The following is a 19,593-nucleotide window of genomic DNA, read 5'->3' on the forward strand; positions in this document are numbered from 1 at the left end:
TGCCGTCCATCTGCACCTCTTAAGAAAGCAGGAGCTCTGGGATGCCATGCCATGGTATACGCTTACCCTCTGTGAAAAACTCCCTGGGAATGGCTTCACCTGGACTGTGAAACCCTAGATTCCTGGGGACAGATTCAGGGGAAGTATTCCTCTGATTCCCCAGGGATTTCCAACCAGTGGGAATGAAGTATGGCCAGAAGCAGGAGCCTGGCAGTAGGCGGGCAGCTGGGGCCACAGTGCAGCTCTCTGGGCCAGGTAGTATTGTGGGAGGTGCATGATGCCTGTGAGGGCAGGCAGGAGATGTGGAATGCTGTAAAATACTTTTTTACTATTAGTATTAGCATTGTAGGGTGGGGCATAATTAATGACTCACTAGGTGCTGAAATACTTTATTAAATAACCTGTTCTGGGAAAGGTGTCACTGGCCCTGCTTCCTGATGCAGGCCTGGCTGGGCTGCCTGGCTGTCCCAAGGTGGCATGTCTGGGAGCCAACCTGCCCCGGATCCCCCGGTCCCCCTAACCCTGTCTAGCACGTCCAGGCTCCCAGGCCCCCTTGGCTTCATCAGAGCTGGCAGCTTCTCGCTGTGGCTCTGTGTGTGTGAGTGTATGTGGGGGTGCAGGTGTCTGCGGGTGTGTGTATGTAGGTTCGGGTGTATGTGCATGTGTGTGTTTGTGTGTGCATATGTATGTGTGTGTATATGTGTTGATACGTAGGGGTGTGTAAGAAGTGTGTGTGCGTGTGTGTATATGTATGTTTGTATATATGTGCATGTATATGTGTGTATGTGTGCATCTATGTGTGTGCGTGTGTTTATGTGTGCATATGTGTGTGCATGCCTGTGTGTGCATTTGTGTCTAGAGAGATGTGTGTGAGTAGGGGTGTGCATATATATATGTATGTGTTCATCTGTGTCCATGTGTGTGCAGTTGTATAAGTGTTTGTGTGTATGTGCACATACGCACATGTATCTGTGTGTGTGTGTGCACATGCCCTGTCCTGGAGGCTATGGGGTGAGGGCTTTCGCCTGGAAGCAGGCGGATGCAGGGTGCTGGGGGATGGCAGGCCGTTAACTCACTCTCCTCCCGGGGTCCAGATGCTGACCCCCTCTGCCACCCTGGCCGGGCGTTACACATGTCCTGGGGACGGTGGGGGCTAAGGCGGGATGTTGAGGGTTTTGCACGATGGGCACCCCAGTGACCCACCCTGGACCTGCCGTTATTCCCCAAGTGACAGAGTCCTTCCTCTCCTGTTGCTCTCCAGCAATGCAGGGACATGACCCAGGGGCCAGGGATGACCAAACTGGTTTTCGCAGCCCTCATAAAAATTCTGCACAGGGCTGTAATTACCCTTGCCTTAAATCAGCAGGGAGCCTGACACCACAGGTATGTCCACAGCACCTGGAGGTGTTGGGCAGTGAATCACATCTTGCGGGACAGCGCGGCACAGTGAGGACAGGGTATGACAAACTGAGAATAGGGGAGAGAAGTGGAGGTGGAGCATGGGGGTCCTGGTCCTAAGGGAGTGGCAGGGAAGGGGGAGGAACACGGAGCTTTTTCTTTTGGGAACACAGAGGATAAATTCCTCACAAGTTAGGAGCTGATGCTGTAATTCATACACAGCAGAGTCACTGGGGCTGTGCACAAGAATTACTTGTAAAACTGGACAGGAGTTAAACATCTACGCTAACTGGAAGCCAATTTTGGAGATGACCTGGGATGCAAAGGAGTGTGGGGCAGCACGTGCATGGGCGCAGATGGATGAAGGGAGTTCGTCTCCCTGCCTTGAAAGGCAGCTCATGGGACCCAACCCGGGCCGCTGAGATGTAGGAAGAAGTTATTTGGAGGTTACAATGAGCAAAAAACCTCTCCCGGAATGCTCAAGGAGAGGGTTGGGGATGTTGCTGCTGGTGGCTGGGATTGAGAGAGGCCATGATGCAGCGGCCAGGCAGGAGCTGCAATGAGCATTAACAAGGACCAGCAGCCTGGTCTCATACCTACAGCCATCACCCGCATCCCCACCGCAAGCATTTGCATGCAGCAGGTGGTCCCCAAATATAACAACAGGTCAGCTCAGCTCTTGGGAAACTTACCTTGGAAACCAGGAGCCAAATGCCCATCTGTAGGAGTCCCAGTCCCCTGGTGACACAAGGCTCAGACCCGGCTTTCAGCAGGTTTTCCTGTGTGGAAGTTGTTAATATGGGGAACATGAGACTTGAGGCAATGATGCTGGCGACCGTGCCCAGCTAGGCAGCAGGTCAGGCGACTCACGGGGTGATGACAGCCTTCTTTGGGAACGGAAACGATGCCTGGCCTCAAGCAGGAGCTCGGCACTGGGATTTCCCAGACAGAGATGCTGTGCAGAAGCAGTGTGTGGAAATAAGCTCTGCAGGGTGAAAGCCGGGCAGCCGCGAGCACCAGTGGACACGGTGTTGCTCTGCTTTCCCTATCAGAGGTGAGGGTGAGAGCCTACCCAGCACCATTGCAAGCCAGATGCAGCAAAGATCTGCAGGGCAGACAGAAAATCAGCTGCAAACGTCCCCCGAACACTCAGCTTGTTGTTTTTTTTCCCCCTCCTATACCCAGCCTGATTATTTCCCCTCCAAACCTGCTTGTTTTTCCCCAAACCTGCTTGTATTTCCTGCGAGCACAGCCCACAAGCAGTGGGCTGATTTGGCTTAGGGGTCCCATGTTGGGGACAGAGCTCAGCTCAATTCACGGGGGAGTTCTCTGAACTCCTACATTTACCTTCAGGGAGCTCATCTGGGAGCTGGCCAAGCCGTGTCAGGCTGCCGCAGCTTTGCCTTGTGCTCTCTGCAGGTCACGTACGGGATGTCCGCCCCGATTAATCATGAAGTACTAGAGCCCAGCTCGGCAGTGTACAAGCAGCTCCACACTTGCCCTGCCCAGGATCAACCCGGCTGTGCTGCCTCTGGCCTGACTGCGTTGGAAAATAGAGCTCTTTTCTGGCTGCAGGAAATGCTTCTGGTCTTCACTTTGTCTTGAAAACGTCAAGTAACTCAGGACTGTTGTCCTGTCCTCATGTCCGAAGGTACACACAGCTTTACTGCGGAGCCACCCAAGGCTCAAACACGGAGGGATGATTTTTTAGACCTGGTTCAGGTGTTTGCCAGAATTGTGCGTATTGTGCAAACTGCAGGTCATTTTACTACATGTCTATATACAGCCGGCATCGGCTGCTCTGAGCCCAGCTGATGTGCTGGTTACCCACCTAACCCCCCACCCAGACAGCCCGAAGTTTTCCCTATGCCTTTCTGCCCATCAGGCCCTTACAGCCAGCAGGGACAGCTCTAGGCTCCATCCCACGTAAGGGAGGTGAGGGGCCGAGGCGGTCTGGGGGGCCCAGACGGGGGCCTGTGGGGACTGGGGCAGCAGGGAGCACCTCAGCGGGGCGCGCCTGGCTCCGTGCCCTCGATGGGCCCGAGGGGCAGCGGCGGCCGCCCGGAGAAACCCTTCCCCACAGCCGTGCGGGGCGGCATGGGCGCTGCCGTCAAGCACCCCGCAACAGCCGCAAAAGGCGCCGCTGCCAGCACGACCTGCCGCAAGGGCGCTCGGCTCCGTGGGCGGGGCGGAAAGGCGGAATGCAGCCAATAGGAGCCTCGCGCCGGAACGCGTGGCCAATGGGAAGCGGCTCTGTGCCGCCGGCAGGGTGCGTGCCGCTGCACGTGGTGACGGGGCCCACGCGCGCGACTGTAGCGGCAGCGGCCATGGCGGTGAGGCGGCGGTGGGGGCAAGGGAGGGCCGAGGGGTCCCGGCGCCCCCAGGGCCCGTTGTATGGCGGGGCTCTGGGGCGAGCCGTGGTATCTTCTCCTCGCAGGGTTCTCCGGAGGCGACAGAGGAGGAGGCGACGGCGCCGGGCCGGGAGCTCCCCGCTGGGGGCGCGGCGCGGGGCGGGAAGAGGGCCGCTCCGAGCGGGCCCGGAGCCTTACAGCCGGCCAAGCTGAGCCGGGCCGAGCTCTACAAGCCGCCGACTAGTGAGGAGCTGAGCCAGCTGAAGGAGACGGAGGACCTCTTCCACTCCAGCCTGCTCCGCCTGCAGGTGGGCCGGGCGGGCCGAGTGGGCCGCCGTTGGCCGCGCTCTGCCCCTCTGGGGGCTAAGCAGGGGAGGCGGGGGGGAGCACTGGAACCCCGGACCCGGAAATTCCCGGGAACGGCCTGGGGAAGAAACCCTGGACCCCTGGCAAGCCCTTGAGCCCTGCCGACCCGGTAAATCCGGGCTGCGGCCGCCCCTGTGCGGGGAGGGAAGGCACAGGCTTTACAGGGCACCCAGTGTATTACTGGTATTTCCACCCTAATTCATATTACCATCCCATGCCAGGCTTTGCACCTCATTTACACCATTAAAATTGAACCCCTCCACCACATAACTGCAGTATGGTGGAAGTGTGACCATTACATCTCTCGCTTTTGCGTGACCTTACATCCCTGTATTGCTCGTTGGGATGAAGCAGCAACATCACCAGGTGCACCCTGCTTCTGTCTTTGACCAGCTTGTGGATGAGACAGGAAAGTTTATTTATGTCCTAGGAAAGCAAGCTGTCTGTGTTAGGGGGAGGTCAGGCTGGTGACTAGATGGGTCCTGATGATTGTAACATTCGTGATTTTTATGAGGAGTGGCTTTGATCTCCTGGCTACCTGTTGGTATTTGTGGCAGGATCTCTAGGGCTGGGTTCATGGTGTGAACTTGCATGGTCATTTCCTGTCACACAAAAAACCTTTCTGAGAGCTATGCCTACATGAATGAAGATGGTGGGATGGAGTTGATTGCCACCCACCAGTTCACAGGAGATGATGGGAGCTGCATTATCCTTCTGCCCATGAGCTGACCTGACTTGCAGCTCCAGCCAAGGTTTGTGGAGAGGCTCATGTGTGTTCTCTAGCTCACCTGCTTGTGGTTTGTGCTGAAGGACAAGGTAAAAGGCAGGCGCAGTTCCAGTGTTGCAGCTGCCTTTGATGGTCCCCTTTCCCCTTGCAGATCGAAGAGCTTCTGAAGGAGGTGACATTGAAGGAGACAAAGAAGAAGAAGATTGATGCCTTCCTCCATGAGATTAACAGCTTGCTGAGTGCCATCCCAGAGACTCCAGAAACTGAAGTACGTTCCAGAGGGATGAAGGAGGTGGCAAGATCCCTCTGTGGAGCAGGCTTCGCTGTTGCAGTGCAAGCAGAGGTCCTCATGGACTGTCTCCTTTAGAGACTGAAGAAATATTACTTTTCTTTATCTGGAGGGGAGAGGCAGACACTCCATCTTTAGGCCCTGGGTGCAGGTGCCTGCAGCGATGTGAGGAGAGGGGTCTTGGTCTCTGCACATCTGCTGTTGGTGATGCTTAAGAGTGTTTCTTGTGTCCCATCTGTTCCCAGCTCACTGACCAGGCCTGGCTTCCCAAGGGTGTGAAGGTCCCATTCCTGCAGGTGCCGTTCAGCGTGAAGGGGAGGTTCCGCTTCATGCCTCCAACTGAGCTGAAGGTGGTGGGCAGCTACCTGCTGGGCACCTGCATTAAGCCAGAAATCAATGTGGACGTTGCAGTGACCATGCCGCAGGTGAGTCTGGCTATGCCTGCTCCCAAGTGTCCTGGAGCCTGGCTGAGCCCCATTCACTCCTGTCACCCACCGGCCCTGCCCACTCCGTTCCTGAGTGAGGTTACAGCATCTGCATGTGCAGTGTGGTTACTCCCACAAGGAGCTGGGGAGTGGAATCTCACCACTCACTCAGCTGGAGCTTGAGCTACTTTAATTTTAGTTCCTCACGAGGATCTTGCTTCTCTCTGCCTGGGCTGACCCTCTTCCACATTGCCAGGGAGATAGATGCTGTCCAGCTTTGTACCCCATTGCACTTCCGCCTCAGCTGCCAAGACTGTATTACAGGGAGGGTGATGTTTGCAGGATGTTACCCCTCTAGAGCTCTCTCCCCTTTTGCCCAGACTTGATCTAATGGGGTTTAAGATGAAGTGATGCTCTGTTTGGCTGCATGGGTCTACTCTGTCTCCTGTGATCCTAGAGGCTGATGAGCCAGCAGCAAGGTAGTGCTTCTGATCGCCTTGGAGCTCCTTGGGGCTGTAGCTGCACGTCTGAGACAGGGCTGCCTGTGGGGCCAGGGAGGGTGGTGTACCGCCTCGGTCTGAACTGGACTCTGCAAGCCAGCGAGGTGGGATTGACCCGTCCTTCTCTTTCCAGGAAATCTTCCAGGACAAAGACAACCTGAATCAGCGCTACCACCGGAAGAGAGCTCTGTACCTGGCCCACATCGCCCAGCACTTCTCCAAGGAGAAGCTCTTTGGCAGCGTGAAGTTTGCCTACATGAACAGCAACCATCTTAAGCCCATCCTGCTCCTGAGGCCCCAAGGTAGCACTTGAGCCTTGCTCTGGTGGCGGTGTGAGTGGGTACTGGCATTAGGTAGAGGATGGTGGTGATACTCTCATACCATGTAACAGGCCCTTTGGAGAGTGGTCATTCTGGGGCTGTCATCGCAATTGGTGATAAATTTTGGAGCTTCAATGCTCCTAATTACCCTCTCCCTCCACACAGAGCCTAGTCCTCAAGGTCCCTTCCCCTCTAGTCTTCTTTTGTAGCTTGGCTGGTCTCCCAAGCCTTGTTCTTGCTGGCTGGCCCACCATGTAGGTACTTCTGGGAGTAAAGCAGACCCTAGAAAAACATGCCTATCTCTAGCACTGTCCTTCCTCCCTGCTCTCCCCACCCCTGCTCCCTGCCATTCTCTTGCCTTCCCCAGGCAGCTGCGTGCAGCCTGGCTCTTCTCTGAGATGATGTGGGATGCATGGGCTGCTGGGTGCTGCTTGTTTCTGCAGGCCCCAGGCAATAGTGTGTTTGGGTCTGGGACAGGCAGTGGTGTGGCAAGGCCATGGTGAACAGGAGGGTGCTGGGGTACCAGGCTAGCCAGGGGGGATGAAGATGTGACTTGGACATGAGCAATGTGACCTCAGGGTTATTGTTGGCTCTGAGATGTGGTCACTCTCTGCTCTGAGATGATGTCCACTGCTGCTGAGCTTTGCTGGGAAGGAGCTTTTTCCTTTCCCCAAGCTGGAGATGCTCCCAGTTTTCTCAAGTTATTCTCTGACATCTCTTCCATCTGCACATCTATACCCTGGTGCTTACAGGCAAGGATGAGAAGGTGGTCACCGTCCGAATCCATGCCTGTCCTGCCCTGGGTCTCTTCAAACCCAGCCGCTTCTATCCCAACAAGAACAATGTCCGGACAGCCTGGTTCATGGAGCAGAGCACCCCTAAAGAAGGTAGGGCCTGAGGCTGGGGGAACACAAGCTGCTCGGTTCAACCAGAGACTGCACCCAGTGTGCAGAGGTGGGTTCACTGCGGGCCTTTTCTGTGGTTTGTGGTTAGGTCCAATGTGCTGTTGTCTCCCCACACAGGAGCCACTGAGCCCCCAACCCCACACTACAACAACTCCATCCTCTGTGACACGGTGATGCTCTCTCATCTGCAGTTCTTGTCTAGCGCAGCCACTGACTTCCCAGGCATGAAGGATGGCCTGGCCCTTCTCAAAGTTTGGCTGAACCAGCGGCAGCTCAGCAAGGTATATCCTGTGCCAGGGCATAGGGCAGGATCTGCTTGTTTGGCTAACCTGCCTTTTTCCTATTCTCCCTTTCCTGGGGCAGAAAGGTGGTGGTTTGGTCCTGGTTGGTGGTGTGGTGGGCTTGTGACTCTGATTTGAGTTATGTTAGGTTTCAAAGAGCTCCATCCTGCCCTGTTGGTTGCAATGAGTCTGTGTGTACTGGACAATCGTGCTTCTTTGACATCCCTGGAATGATGTAGTCATTTTTTTTCCTTTGAGAATTTTGTCCCATTTTCCAAATAACTTTGAGGTATTGCAAGGGGATCCATATCTCTGCTTATTGTACAGGGCTTTGCCTCAACGTCTTCCTGGTGGGCTTGGGGGCTGCCAGGCTGGAGATGACAGAGAGCAGAAGCAGTCAAATGAGGTGGGCCCTGGGGCTCGCAGTGCCTTGTTGAGCTCTTGTTGGCTCAGCCCTCTGTTTTCACAGGGCTTGGGGTGCTTCAGCGGCTTCTTGGTCTCCATGTTGGTTGCCTACCTGCTGATGAAACGCAAGATCGTCAAGATGATGAGTGGGTACCAGGTGCTGAGGAGCACCCTACAGTTCCTGGGTAAGTTTCCAGGGGCCTCTCTGGGCAGGGAAAAGCTGGTGTCACCAGAGTCTCTGCATGAAAGCCTAAACACAGTGGCAGAAGGGGGAATTGTGGCTTTTCTCTCTCTGATGGTGAGACCCTGTGGGTGAGATGGATGGGAGGGGATGAGGCAGCTGAGCAGGGCTTGATGGAGCAACTTGCAGAGGGGTGGGTGGGACCTATCACAAGGTGGAGGCCAGCATTGCATTGTAGCACTGTTTATGTTAGGAGACCACAGTGGTGTTGCCATGTAGCTGTACCACTATCATCAGTGGGGAAGACACAGATGGTGGTGTGACTTGTTCCTTCCTGTCTGCCCACAGCCACGACTGATCTGAGCGTGACAGGGATCAGCCTAGCAAAGGATGTGGATGCCTCCCTGGTAAGCAGTCTTCCGGGGTGGTCTCATGCCTGTGTCTGGCTGTGCTGCTAGTGCTGCTTGGGCAGGGACATGCCTGTTACGGGGATGTCAGATGGCAACAAGATGGTGGTGCCCTGGTGTCTGTGCTGCGCCATGGCACTAAAGACTGTGTTTGCTCTTCCAGCCTGTCCTGGATGACTTCCACCAGGCATTTGAAGTGGTTTTTGTGGATCCCTCTGGCCTGGTGAACCTCTGCGCTGATATGACTGCCAGCAAATACCACCAGGTACTGAGCAGACTCTGATGACATCCTGAGATGCTTTCTTAGGAGGCAGAGGGTGGTTAGACGTCTCAGAGGGGAACATTGGACATGGGGAAGGGGTTCAGTGTTGTTTTTAAAGCTTTTAACATCCATCTCCAGCTCTGAAGCTTAGAAGTGAATTTTAAGACTTGGATGTACCTGTCTTGCTTGAATGATGGAGGAAGGTTGTTTTCCATTTTGTGGGCACCTTTGGGTGGAGCCAAGCAGATGCTTAGCAGAAATAACTGGTTTGAAGTAAAAAACCCCAACCTTGATGTCATGGCTATCAAGGAGAGACTGTCTGGCCAGCAGCAACAGCTGTCAATGACTTGGCTTCACGCTGAGGACAAAGACTGTCTGGGATCAGGGTCTGCTGGTGACCACGGAGCTGGGGTGCCTGTGGTTGGTAGGGGAACACTGGTGACCACTGCTGAGGGATTTGCTTTCCTTACCCCCTCCCATTCATGCCCTTGCTCTGTCTTGTCTCCTCGCTCAGGTTCAGTTTGAAGCCAAACACTCCATGGAAATTTTGGATGATCGGATGGTGGATGGTTTTCAGGCGCTGCTCATGACCCCAAAGCCCATGCTCAGAACCTTTGACCACGTCTTCCAGTGAGTGTCGCTGGGCTGGTGGGGTAATGCTGAGGAGCCTGTTCAGAGGGGAGTGGGCTCCTTCTGACTTTGGACTGTGGTGGATTTGGGCCTGTCCGGTGGGAGGTGGCCCTGCTAGCTCTGAGGTAGACACTGGTGCCTCTTGCATTTGGCCATTCCGCTTTTATTGTCTAGATAGCATCTTAGGAGGAGGGCAATGCTTTGGCATTTGGGAATGACGATTGTCCCAAGGACCAGCTTCTCTTCTGGTGCATCCTGAGATGCCACAGTGCAGTGTTTCTTCTGTAGCCCGTATCCTGGACCAGGGTCCTTAGCTCCCCACTTTATCCATCCTCTAGCATATCTCTCTCTCTCAGAAAGGATTTGCTGACAGAGATGGGTGACCAGTTTTCCTCCTTCTCATGTAGCCTGAAGCATGTCTCCAAGCTGCAGGGCGCCTGCAAGAAGATGCAGCTGCTGAATGAGCTGATGGATCGGGGTGGGAACTACGTGGCTGCAGCCCTTCCCTTCATTGTCTCGCTGCTGGCCCGTGGGCTGGCTGAGAGAGCGCTGCTTGTGGCTCACTCCTTGCCCCAGATCCCTGAGGTAACGCAGCTTGGCAGTGACACTGCATCCTTCACAGCACATGGGCTCTTATGTGTCCCTCATGGCACTGCTGAGCATGGGGAGGGGATCTTTGCTCAATGAGGAAGGAGACAGTCCTGTCCCCTTTGTGGGGGATACAGGATCTGAGGCCCTACACTGGGGTGTGGAGTGCAGCTGGGAGGCTTGTTCTGGGTAGAAGTTCTGGCCCGGTGATGGGGCAGGGTGAAGACAACTTATTTTTCATCAGGGAGACCTATTAAATAACGCTTTCCCTGTCCATGCGCATCTGGACACCTGAGGGCACATAGCAGCAGATTCATCTAGTAGCCCAATATCCCAGCAGCCACTGCTCCAGCAACCTCATCTCTCCTTGTGCTTCATGTTCCCTGTTTTCCCACAGTGGCCAATTGATGCGGAGCCCCCAAAACACAAGGATGTTGGGCCCCTGACATTTGGGCTCCTGTTTGTCCCCGAGTTTGCTGCCAGCACACTGGAGAAGGGACCACAGGCTGATCACCCCGAGGTGAGGGGAGCCCTGCTTGTGCTGAGGAGGGTGGAGCAGAGCTGGTGCCATGCTGTGGTAGCAGATGGCTGCGGGGCTGGCTGACCATCATGGGAGTGGTTTGGCCAGCCCCAGCAGTGACCCATGTTCCTGGCCTGGCTTGGCCAATGTCCCCCTGCAGGCCTTGGACTTCCGGACCTTCTGGGGGGAGAAATCAGAGCTGCGGCGGTTCCAGGATGGCAGCATCTGTGAGGCGGTGGTGTGGGAGGCCGACACCATCTGCCAGAAACGTCTCATTCCTGAGCAGATTGTCAGGCACCTGCTGAAGCTGTAAGTTGTGCCGAGCAGCAGCCGAGGCTGGGGGACCTGCAGCTGTGTAGGGGTCACTGCGGCTTTCCTGGCTTGTGCCACATCCCTGGTAACCCCGTTGTCAGCTTCACGCTTTGGGGGATGTTGTGGTTTCGGCTTTGTGAAATATGGAAATCATAATCAGTTGTGGTCCTGATGCTGCGAGCTGTTCCCCAAGAGAAGGTAGGGAGGGCAAGCAGATGTTGCTATATCTTCTGCTGATAGAACCGTAGCATGGTTTGGATTGGAAGGGACCTTTAAAGATCATCTAGTCCAAAATCCCTGGCATGGGCAGGGACATTTTTCACTAGATCAGGTTGCTCAAAGCCCCATTCAATTGGACCATGGTAATGCTAAGGGCAAGGAGGCAGCATGGTCCTGCTCTTACATGCAGGTGGGATGTTGGGACGCTCGTTGTTGGCAGAGCTGGAAAAGAAGCTGTCTGGACCTTGCCGGATGCTTCATGTGAACCACTAGTGGGTCTGAGAGGATTTCAAGTTGAGTCTCCCTGCAGCATTGGAAAGCCTCCCTATAGTAGTTTGTGCCTTCTGCCAAAACCGAGGCCCTCTTGCACAGAACAAACGGGTTGCCTGGGCCTTTTTATCCTGACACAAGGAGGGGTCTTGTGAGGAAAGGCTGCACATTGGTGCCTTTGGCTTTGAATCCTGTGAAGCTGCTTGAGGAGTTGTGCTGCTTTGGGTGGATAACTTGGACATGGGAGGAATGCACAGAGATTGGTCTTCTCACTGTGACCTTCCTGTATGGAGGGATTCCTCATCCTTGGGCAGACTCTTGCCTGTGGCACAGCATGCGGTTTCAGGATGGATGAGTTGGCATGTCATAGCTCTAATGCTCTGTTGTCTTCTTTCACATAGCCATGCAGACATTCCTGAAGCCTCCATCTGCTATATGGGAGCTCAGCTGGAGTCTGTGATCAGGACTGGGCGAGAGGTATGGTTACTCCCCCAGCTGGGGCTGTGGGTTTTTCAAGGAAGGGTGGTATGGGGAGGGCTATAGAGAGGTTGTTTTAGCTTTGTGGCTCTGAGGCAGCTGGTGATACCCAGGAGAAGGTAGTGAGGGTAAGGAAAATTTCTGCCTGCGGCGCTTCGATTGGCAGCGTGGTGCTCTCCTTGAATCTGCCAAGCCTTTTGTGCCAACCAAGGTATAGCCTCTAAAGTCCTCTTGCTATGGCAGCCCTCACACCCCATTTTCCCATGCAAGCATCCTGTTGGCCTCCTCTCTTTGCTTGCGTCTGTTATGTCCCCATCATCTGAAGATACACCACTGTCCCACTGTGCTCCTCTGGCTGCACCTTTCAGTTCTGTGTCCTTCAGGACATGGGCCAGACAATTCTGTGCCTTCATCCTCTATGTCCAGCTGGGAAACCCAGGAGAAGGATCTTTCCTGTCATGGTGGAAAGTGCTAGATCGTGCCCGCTAAGCCCTACTTAATGCTCCAGCTGAATGTGCAGCTGAAACAAAGAAGCATTGCTTTGAGACAGAACAGATGCATCTTGGAGGCTGGAAAATGTCACCCTCCCTGCTTCTGCTGTCCAGCTTGTGAAATTAAAGCCTGGAGATGAGCCATGAGCACTTCAGCACCACTTTGCTGGTCTTTTACCTGGTTGTTGGATGGAGAAGGAAATTGTCTCCTTTCCCCTTTTAAGAGCAAGGAGGAGCAAATCTGGTCGCAAGAACCTTCTGTGCCAGGAGCAGTTGCAATCTGGGCAGAGCTGCATGTCAGATTTGGGATAAGGTGCTAGTTTGTACAGCCTGTTTGGTGAGGCAGCAAAATCTGTGTGCCGTGTCCTTGCAAACTTAGCCTGGGGCGAGCAGGGCTGATAAACTCTGCGTTGAGAGGGGATGCACTTTCCTGCAGCATGAGGGGCATTTAGGAGTCTGATTGTTGCTAGTCCTTGAGGAATGAAGGAGAAACTCACTGCTGTGTGAGGGGTGGTGGGTTTGTGTGCAGGCAACCTGCGTAGCCTGCCGTGGTCGAGGGACATGGGGGATGATGCAAGGTGGACAGTGCAGCCCGCTGTAGAGACAGGGAGGGATTTTGTCATTTGTGGCACACCCCGCAGAGGGTGCTACTGCACTGCCATGAGGCCCAGGCTGGTTGGCTCAATTCAGCTGCGTCTGAGCTGAGCGATTTGGCATCAGTGATGTCTCCTCCCCCTTGTTCAGGCTCTGCTGTGCTTTGGGGAGGTGAAAGCAAAACGGGCAGCAGTAATTCTCCTTTTGGTGCTTCTCATCTGCCCTGCCCTCTCTAGGGTGCCGGCAATGCCCTAGAGATTTTCTGTTCTCTGTCTTTACTTTTGCCATGTTTTGCAGCTCTGCCTTGGCTAAGGGTGTAGTTGGTGCAGTTTTCTGTTAACTGCCATCTCTGTTGGCGTCATCGTATCTGGCAGGGAGGCAGTAGCAGACCTCTCACCTTGCCAATATGTGATCTCTTTACTCCCAAGTCACTCTTAGCTTCTTCCTTCCTAGGGAGAATGGTGGCAGTACAGCTTTTGGTGCCATTTGCCACTTGAAGTGCAGCCTCTAGGATGCCTGTGTCTGCTGGGGAGCTGCAGACAGTCTTGTTCTCGTCTTTCCTCTCTCTCTTACCTCTCTGTTTTGCTGATTGCTCTTGCCAGAAGCTGCTCCCTGGGGTGGCAGTGCTGGCTCCTTGAAGCTTGGCTGTGATACCAACCCTAGAGGGAGGTGAGGTGGTCGCCTGTGCAGGAGCGGGAGAGGTGAACAGAGAGGCTCCCTGTGTGTCTGCAGGTTTCAGGGACAGGTGAGGAGGCCATGGTCAGTGTCATCTGCTCCTATGACGACCTGAGCCGCAAGCTTTGGAACCTGAAGGAGCTACCGCTGACGGTGACGGCTGTGCAGGGTGTCCATCCAGCCCTCCGGTATACGGACGTGAGTGTCCCCGGGCACAGCCCGCGCATGGGGGTCTGCAAGGAGCTGGGGGGATGCCCTGGGGTGAATGGGGACAGAGAGAATTAGTCACTGTCTGCTTTTGTGACTCCTGAGATCCCTTGGAGCAATGTGGTGCCTCTTCTTTGCTGTCCTGTCCCTTGGGCTGGCTATGCACAAATTGCCTAAGCCCTCCATGCTGGATGGTGGGGTGGCAGGTTTGGGGTGAGGGGGTGTGTGGTGCCGTGGGGTTTCAGCTCCCTGTTCTCAGTCCCTGGATGGCTGTTCTCTCCCAGGTCTTCCCTCCCATTCCCATGAAGCCAATTTATTCCTTCCACACCCGAATCAGGACCAAGAACTTGCTGCTTCCCTCAGAGGAGAAGCCCTGCCCAGCCTACATATCCCCTTTGAAGAGTAAGTGGGGAGAGATGTGTGCAAGAGATAATTTGGTGGGGGGAAGCGGAGACAGGCAGCAACGCTGACTCCGTTACTTCTATGTTAGTGTGCCGCAGGCAGGAGCAGAGCCCTGCTCTCCTGCTCTAACCTCTAATCCTAGTCACCCCCATCTAACACCCCATTTCTGCATGGGGCTTACTCACCTCTTGCTGTCCCTTTGCCCCTAGTTGTCTGCCATATGGAAGGCAGTGGCCAGTGGCCGCAGGACAAAGATGCCATCAAACGCATCAAGGCGGCCTTCCACCTCCAGTTGGCTGAGCTCCTCGAGCAGCAACACCAGCTAGTTTGCAGACCAGCGGTCACCCACACTGATGTGTACAAGGTAAGGGAGTGACGGGGACCTTATCCAGACCTGACAGGAGGGGGCAGGCAGGGGGCTGTGGCAGTGGTTCCACTGGACAAAACCAGGATTTGTAAGGTGGGCCTAGGGAAGAGCGTAGTGGGACAGTGCTGATGCCAGGATGCTGCTGCTGTTGTGTCCCTGAGGCGCAGTGTAGCACACCAGCCTGCTTATGTTACCACCAAGCTTGACTTCACTTTCTGCTCCCATCTCAGGATGGCTACGTTTTCCGTCTCCAAGTAGCCTACCACCGGGAGCCCCTGATCTTGAAGGAAGTGGTGACCCCAGAAGGGATGCTCAAGTACCAGGACACAGAGGAGTCTCGGCAGTTGGAGCTGGAGACATTGCATCTGCCTTATCTAACCAGCTCCCTGCATGGGTAGGTGAGGCGGGGTGTGCCTGGGGGGCCCGGACACGAGAGGTGGCTGGAAGCCGGTGTGAAGGTGCCCTTGGATGTTGGAGGAGGAGGGGAGAGGGAGCTCACTGTGGGAAGTGGCCCTTGAGCCCACCTTGTGAGAGTCTCTGGGGGAAGACAGAGGGACAAATGTGGGTGAGCATGGCACCAGTTGTCCCTGCTGTCACATCTGAGGTCAATGGTATGGGGAGACAAGTACCGAAAACCAGCATGGTTAGAGAGGAGCATGTTGCAGCATTTCCCCTTTGTTCCTCCAAAATCTCAACACCTGCAGAGAGTACCCTGTGCTCGTGATGCTGCACACATGTTCCTGGCAAATTTTTGCCCCTCTCTTCTATCTTGCCGAATGCCAAAAGGCCATTTTGGGTCTCAGGATGTGGGGTGAGCAGTGGCTTATATCCCTTCTTGCAGGCTCCAGCAGCAGCATCCTGTCTTCGGCAGCACTTGCCGGCTGGTCAAGCGCTGGATCAGTGCCCAGCTCCTGAGCGACAACATCTCTGAAGAGTGTGTGGACCTCCTTGTGGCGTTTCTCTTTCTCCACTCAGCCCCCTTCACACCGCCTAGGTGAGGATGAGGAGCCCGGGTGAGCCTGATGGGCATGTAGTGCTTTTTTCCTTACCTGGGATGGAGGAGGGATGCTGCTAGGGCAGGAGGTGCTGAGAGAGTGCACAGCACTGAGCATGAGGCCCTTGTGCTGCCAAAACACTGTCCTAAGCCCTGTTGGGAGCAGCTGGCTAGAGGAGATGGAGATGCTTGATGCTTCGTGGCTGTGGCTTACATGCCCAGTGCACTTGCAGGGTGAGAGGCGAAGGAAGTAAGGATGGGACGAAGTGTCCCTGTGGCCTCTGGGTGCTGGTGGCACAACTGTGGGGTGTCTTGTGCCTTCTTGAGGACATCTTGAGGACTGGTGGGGCTGCTCAATGGCCAGGAAGGCAGGAGCAAAGGCTGCAAAGGCTGACTTCTGGGGTCCCTTCGTCCTGGAGAGGACTCCCAAGGGAAGGGCAAGAGGCCAGCTGCTGAAAGCGGAATTGGAGTACCACGTTGGTAAATAACCCTGTGGGGCCAATTGCTTTCTGTCCCCTGGCAGGTGGACACGATGTGGCCCAGAGGGAGTGAAATGAAGTTAAAGGGAGTGGTTTTGCTCCCTGTGGAGCCAAAAGGTTACTCTGCCCTGCAGTTGGGGTCCAGTTTCCTTCCCCAAAGTAGCAAGGAGTAACAGCTTGGTGCCTAGAATGCTTCCTTGTCTCCTAAAATACCCTGCTAGCAGGAGCCCTGTCGTACCAGCTGTCTGACTTTGTGTACCTGTTATGTCACAGGGGAAGAAGCACAGTGGGAGCTTGGCTGCTGTTGTTCGGAGCTGCACCAGAGATGGGAGCAGCCCTCTCTCCACCTCCCTCTTGCTCTAACTCCAGGAGTCCAAGTTGGGGGAGTGATGGGAGATGGGGCAACTCGGGGCAATGTTTCACTTTTTTGCTGGTTTCTTTTACTTGGGGAGGATGGAACAAGGGGGGAAGGACTTTCCCTGGGGATTCAGAGAAGGGGAAGGGCCTCATGCTTGTTCTGGACTTCCATCTCTCACCACAGGTATGCGTTTTTGGGCTGCCTCTGGGCTGGGCATCGCTAAGTCCCCTGAGCACTTCTTGCTGCCCAAGGGAGCAAATGCTGCCATTGAACTGTTTTGTCTTGCCTGCAGCTCTCCCCAGGTGGGGTTCCTGCGCTTCCTCGACTTGCTGGCAACCTTTGACTGGAAAAACAACCCTCTGATTGTTAACCTGAACGCTGGCCTTACAGGTGAGCAGGCAGCGTGCAGGAGAGTTGTGGCTTGAGTCTTGAGCTCTCCTTGGTCAGCACCTGGATCCAAGGGTCTTGGATACATGGGGGTTTTATGGCTTCTGCTGGGGGCAAGGAGGTTTTCCCCTCCCTTACTCCTGTCCTGCCGTGCTTTAGAAGCCCTCTGCTTCTTCATAGCTGGTACTTTTGCTTGAGGCTTTGCCCTGGCTCTTGGGGACCAAACCTTAAATTGTGCTGGGAGAGCAGTCAGGTTCTTGAACGGGGAGCTTCAAAGCGTCCTGCGCTGTTTCTGCTTTGAGAGCACTGCTGCACCACTCAGATCACAGTGATGGTCTACTAGTCACCAATTCCAAAACCTGCAAGGGAAAAGGGCTGCAGTCCTCCAGGTTCTGTTACCTGCTGAGCGTTGAGAATTTCCTGGTAAAGGTCACTGGTTTCCGAAGGAGCATATTGGTACATCGAAGTGGACATGCAGCCCTTCCCTGTTCTTATTTTTTGTCTGTTGATCGGCTTTTGGATACGTGCTGCCTTTCCCTAGGAGCCAGAAGAAACCACGGGATTGTCTCGGCTTTGGGTGGTGGTGGGGTGGGGGAGATAGCTACACCCAGCTTTTAAAGCTGATTTATAAGAAAAGGTAAAGCTGCTTGGGAGTGGTGTGGGCAATGCCAGAGGGAGCAGCTTTTTCTGTGTGTTTCATCACTCCCTCATATTTTTCTTTTTTGAGAGGGAGAATTGGGTTTTGGAAATCGATATTTTTCCACCCTCCAGCTTTTTTTAATGAACTAAATGGGAGTGGTTTTGGCCAAAGAGCTATTTTTGTCCTGACTTGAGGTAGGGGGGAAAGTAGAAAACTCTTTGGGTACAAACTCTGTCATTAGCTTACAATGTGAGTTCCCAGCCTGTGTCAGTCCCAGTGCCTGCTGTGTCTTGCACCGTGTCTGTGCCTGCCTGGGTGGGTTTAGAGCAAACATTCATCTAGCCCTGCATCCTACCTCGAAAACTTCCTGCAGGCAGGAGCTGAGGGAAGCATGAGAGCAGAGCAGCCTTTGGCGATAGAGCTCTGGTTGCACATGGACTGTGGGATCAGAACGTGGGAGAGGATAAAGCTGTTGTACTGCCCTTTTCTGGGCTGCCATACATGGGTGAGAAGGCTGGAGGGCTGTGGATGGGGCAGAGCATCTCACCCATCTGCCTGCCCTCCAGATGCTGACTGCACTGAGATCAAGAACAAGTTTGTGGCTGCTCGCCCTCGCCTCCCTGTCATGTTCATCGCCACCCCCAAAGACCAGTGGAGCTCCATGTGGACCCAAGAGCAACCCTCAGCGCAGGTGAGCTGGGCCCTCTGTCCTTGCCATGTAGTGGCTGCTGGCTTGGGGAAGTTCCCTGCTCCCAGAGCTGGAACCGCCTCCAATGGCCCTGTGGGTGAGCGGGTTCCCTGCTACATCTGAACTTCTGAATTTCACCCTCTGGCTTTCTTCTGTTCCCAGATTTTGCAGCGCCTTCTTGTGCTGGCCTCGGAGTCCCTCCGCGCCCTGGAGGAGCAGCTCATGGACCCACTCAACAGCCAGGATGTGAAGGTAACCCCCTGGCCAGCACAGGGGTTTTCAGGCTCTGTCAAAGCATATTGGTCTTCAGTTATAATTGCTAGGATGTGTTAGAATCATAGAATTGTTTTGGTTGGAAGAGACCTTTAAGATCATCAAGTCCAACCATTAGCCTAGCACTACCAACTTACCACTAAACCATGTCCCTCAGCACTACATCAACGCGTCTTTTAAATACCTCCAGGGATGATGATTCCAACACTTCCCTGGACAGCCTGTTCCAATGCTTGACAGACCTTTCAGTGAAGAAATTTTTCCTAATATCCAATGTAAACCACCCCTGGTGTAACTTGAGGCCGCTTCCTCTTGCCCTATTGGCTGTTACCTGGGAGAAGACACTGACCCCCACCTCCTTACACCCTCCTTTCAGGTAGTTGTAGAGAGTGATAAGGTCTCTTTCTCCAGAGAGATAAAGATAAGCCTCTTTCTCCAGGCTAAACAATCCCAGTTCCATCAGCTGCTCCTCCTAAGATTTGTTCTCTAGACTCCTCACCAGATTTGTTCCCCGTCTCTGAACAGGGTTGTTCAGAGGAGGTGGTAGTAGGATTCAGGCTGTGGCCATGTGTGGTTGCCCGAAGATGAAGAGCAGCAAGGATGGGATCTGGGAAACTGGTGCCTCTGCTGTGCTGTCCCACTTCTGGGAGATGCAGCTCTGGATATTTGGGGTGAAATATCATTCATTGGGAAAAATTTATTTTGCATTCTCTGGTTTTCTTGGGGCATGAGCAGACCTGCAATATTCCCATGCAGAATTGGGAATTGGTCCAATTGGTCCAACTCCCAATTGGTCGCATGTTCGTGGCCAGAGCAAATGCTGCCTCTGGAAGACTCTGTCTTAGTGTAACTGTGCAAATCTGGCTTGTGTGCTTGAGTCTAGCCAAGCCCAGGGCAGCGGAGGTTTTGGTAGGACGCTAACAGGCACTTTAGGAAGATAGTATTTTGGTTTGAGCAGAGGAACAAGGCCGTATGTAATCTAACCCTCTTCACTTTCTTTTTTAAGTTAAAACGTCCATTACTCAAATGGACCTGGGAGATGGAGGCAGTTATTTGCCCTTTGAAGGGAGATACGTGCATTTTGTAGGGGAGCTTGTTGGCATGCCAAGTAATGACTTAGGCAATTGAGGCTGAGAGGTCTTAAAGTGGTTAGATATGACAGATTCATATTAGAAGAAAAACCACATAGAGTGGTGTTTGTTTTT

General features: G+C 54.2%; 1 protein-coding gene across 1 annotated transcript in view; it reads left to right on the forward strand.

The window, feature by feature from the left end:
* Positions 1 to 3,678: 3,678 nt before the first annotated feature.
* The window catches only part of NOL6 (nucleolar protein 6), a 28,277-nt gene continuing 12,362 nt past the window's right edge, over positions 3,679 to 19,593 (forward strand). Inside the window, exons 1-23 of the mRNA XM_054185932.1 lie at positions 3,679 to 3,731; positions 3,836 to 4,057; positions 4,994 to 5,110; positions 5,377 to 5,556; positions 6,190 to 6,358; positions 7,129 to 7,263; positions 7,399 to 7,562; positions 8,032 to 8,152; positions 8,497 to 8,555; positions 8,719 to 8,820; positions 9,332 to 9,447; positions 9,855 to 10,032; positions 10,433 to 10,555; positions 10,716 to 10,864; positions 11,758 to 11,833; positions 13,651 to 13,791; positions 14,085 to 14,202; positions 14,412 to 14,566; positions 14,800 to 14,963; positions 15,411 to 15,563; positions 16,693 to 16,790; positions 17,994 to 18,118; positions 18,278 to 18,367. Of these exons, the coding sequence (XP_054041907.1) occupies positions 3,726 to 3,731; positions 3,836 to 4,057; positions 4,994 to 5,110; positions 5,377 to 5,556; positions 6,190 to 6,358; positions 7,129 to 7,263; positions 7,399 to 7,562; positions 8,032 to 8,152; positions 8,497 to 8,555; positions 8,719 to 8,820; positions 9,332 to 9,447; positions 9,855 to 10,032; positions 10,433 to 10,555; positions 10,716 to 10,864; positions 11,758 to 11,833; positions 13,651 to 13,791; positions 14,085 to 14,202; positions 14,412 to 14,566; positions 14,800 to 14,963; positions 15,411 to 15,563; positions 16,693 to 16,790; positions 17,994 to 18,118; positions 18,278 to 18,367 (2,961 nt within the window). The 5' untranslated portion in view covers positions 3,679 to 3,725. The remainder of the gene's footprint in view (positions 3,732 to 3,835; positions 4,058 to 4,993; positions 5,111 to 5,376; positions 5,557 to 6,189; positions 6,359 to 7,128; positions 7,264 to 7,398; positions 7,563 to 8,031; positions 8,153 to 8,496; positions 8,556 to 8,718; positions 8,821 to 9,331; positions 9,448 to 9,854; positions 10,033 to 10,432; positions 10,556 to 10,715; positions 10,865 to 11,757; positions 11,834 to 13,650; positions 13,792 to 14,084; positions 14,203 to 14,411; positions 14,567 to 14,799; positions 14,964 to 15,410; positions 15,564 to 16,692; positions 16,791 to 17,993; positions 18,119 to 18,277; positions 18,368 to 19,593) is intronic.

The sequence above is a fragment of the Rissa tridactyla genome, chromosome Z, assembly GCF_028500815.1.
Source record: "Rissa tridactyla isolate bRisTri1 chromosome Z, bRisTri1.patW.cur.20221130, whole genome shotgun sequence".
In the NCBI taxonomy this organism is placed as follows: domain Eukaryota; kingdom Metazoa; phylum Chordata; class Aves; order Charadriiformes; family Laridae; genus Rissa; species Rissa tridactyla.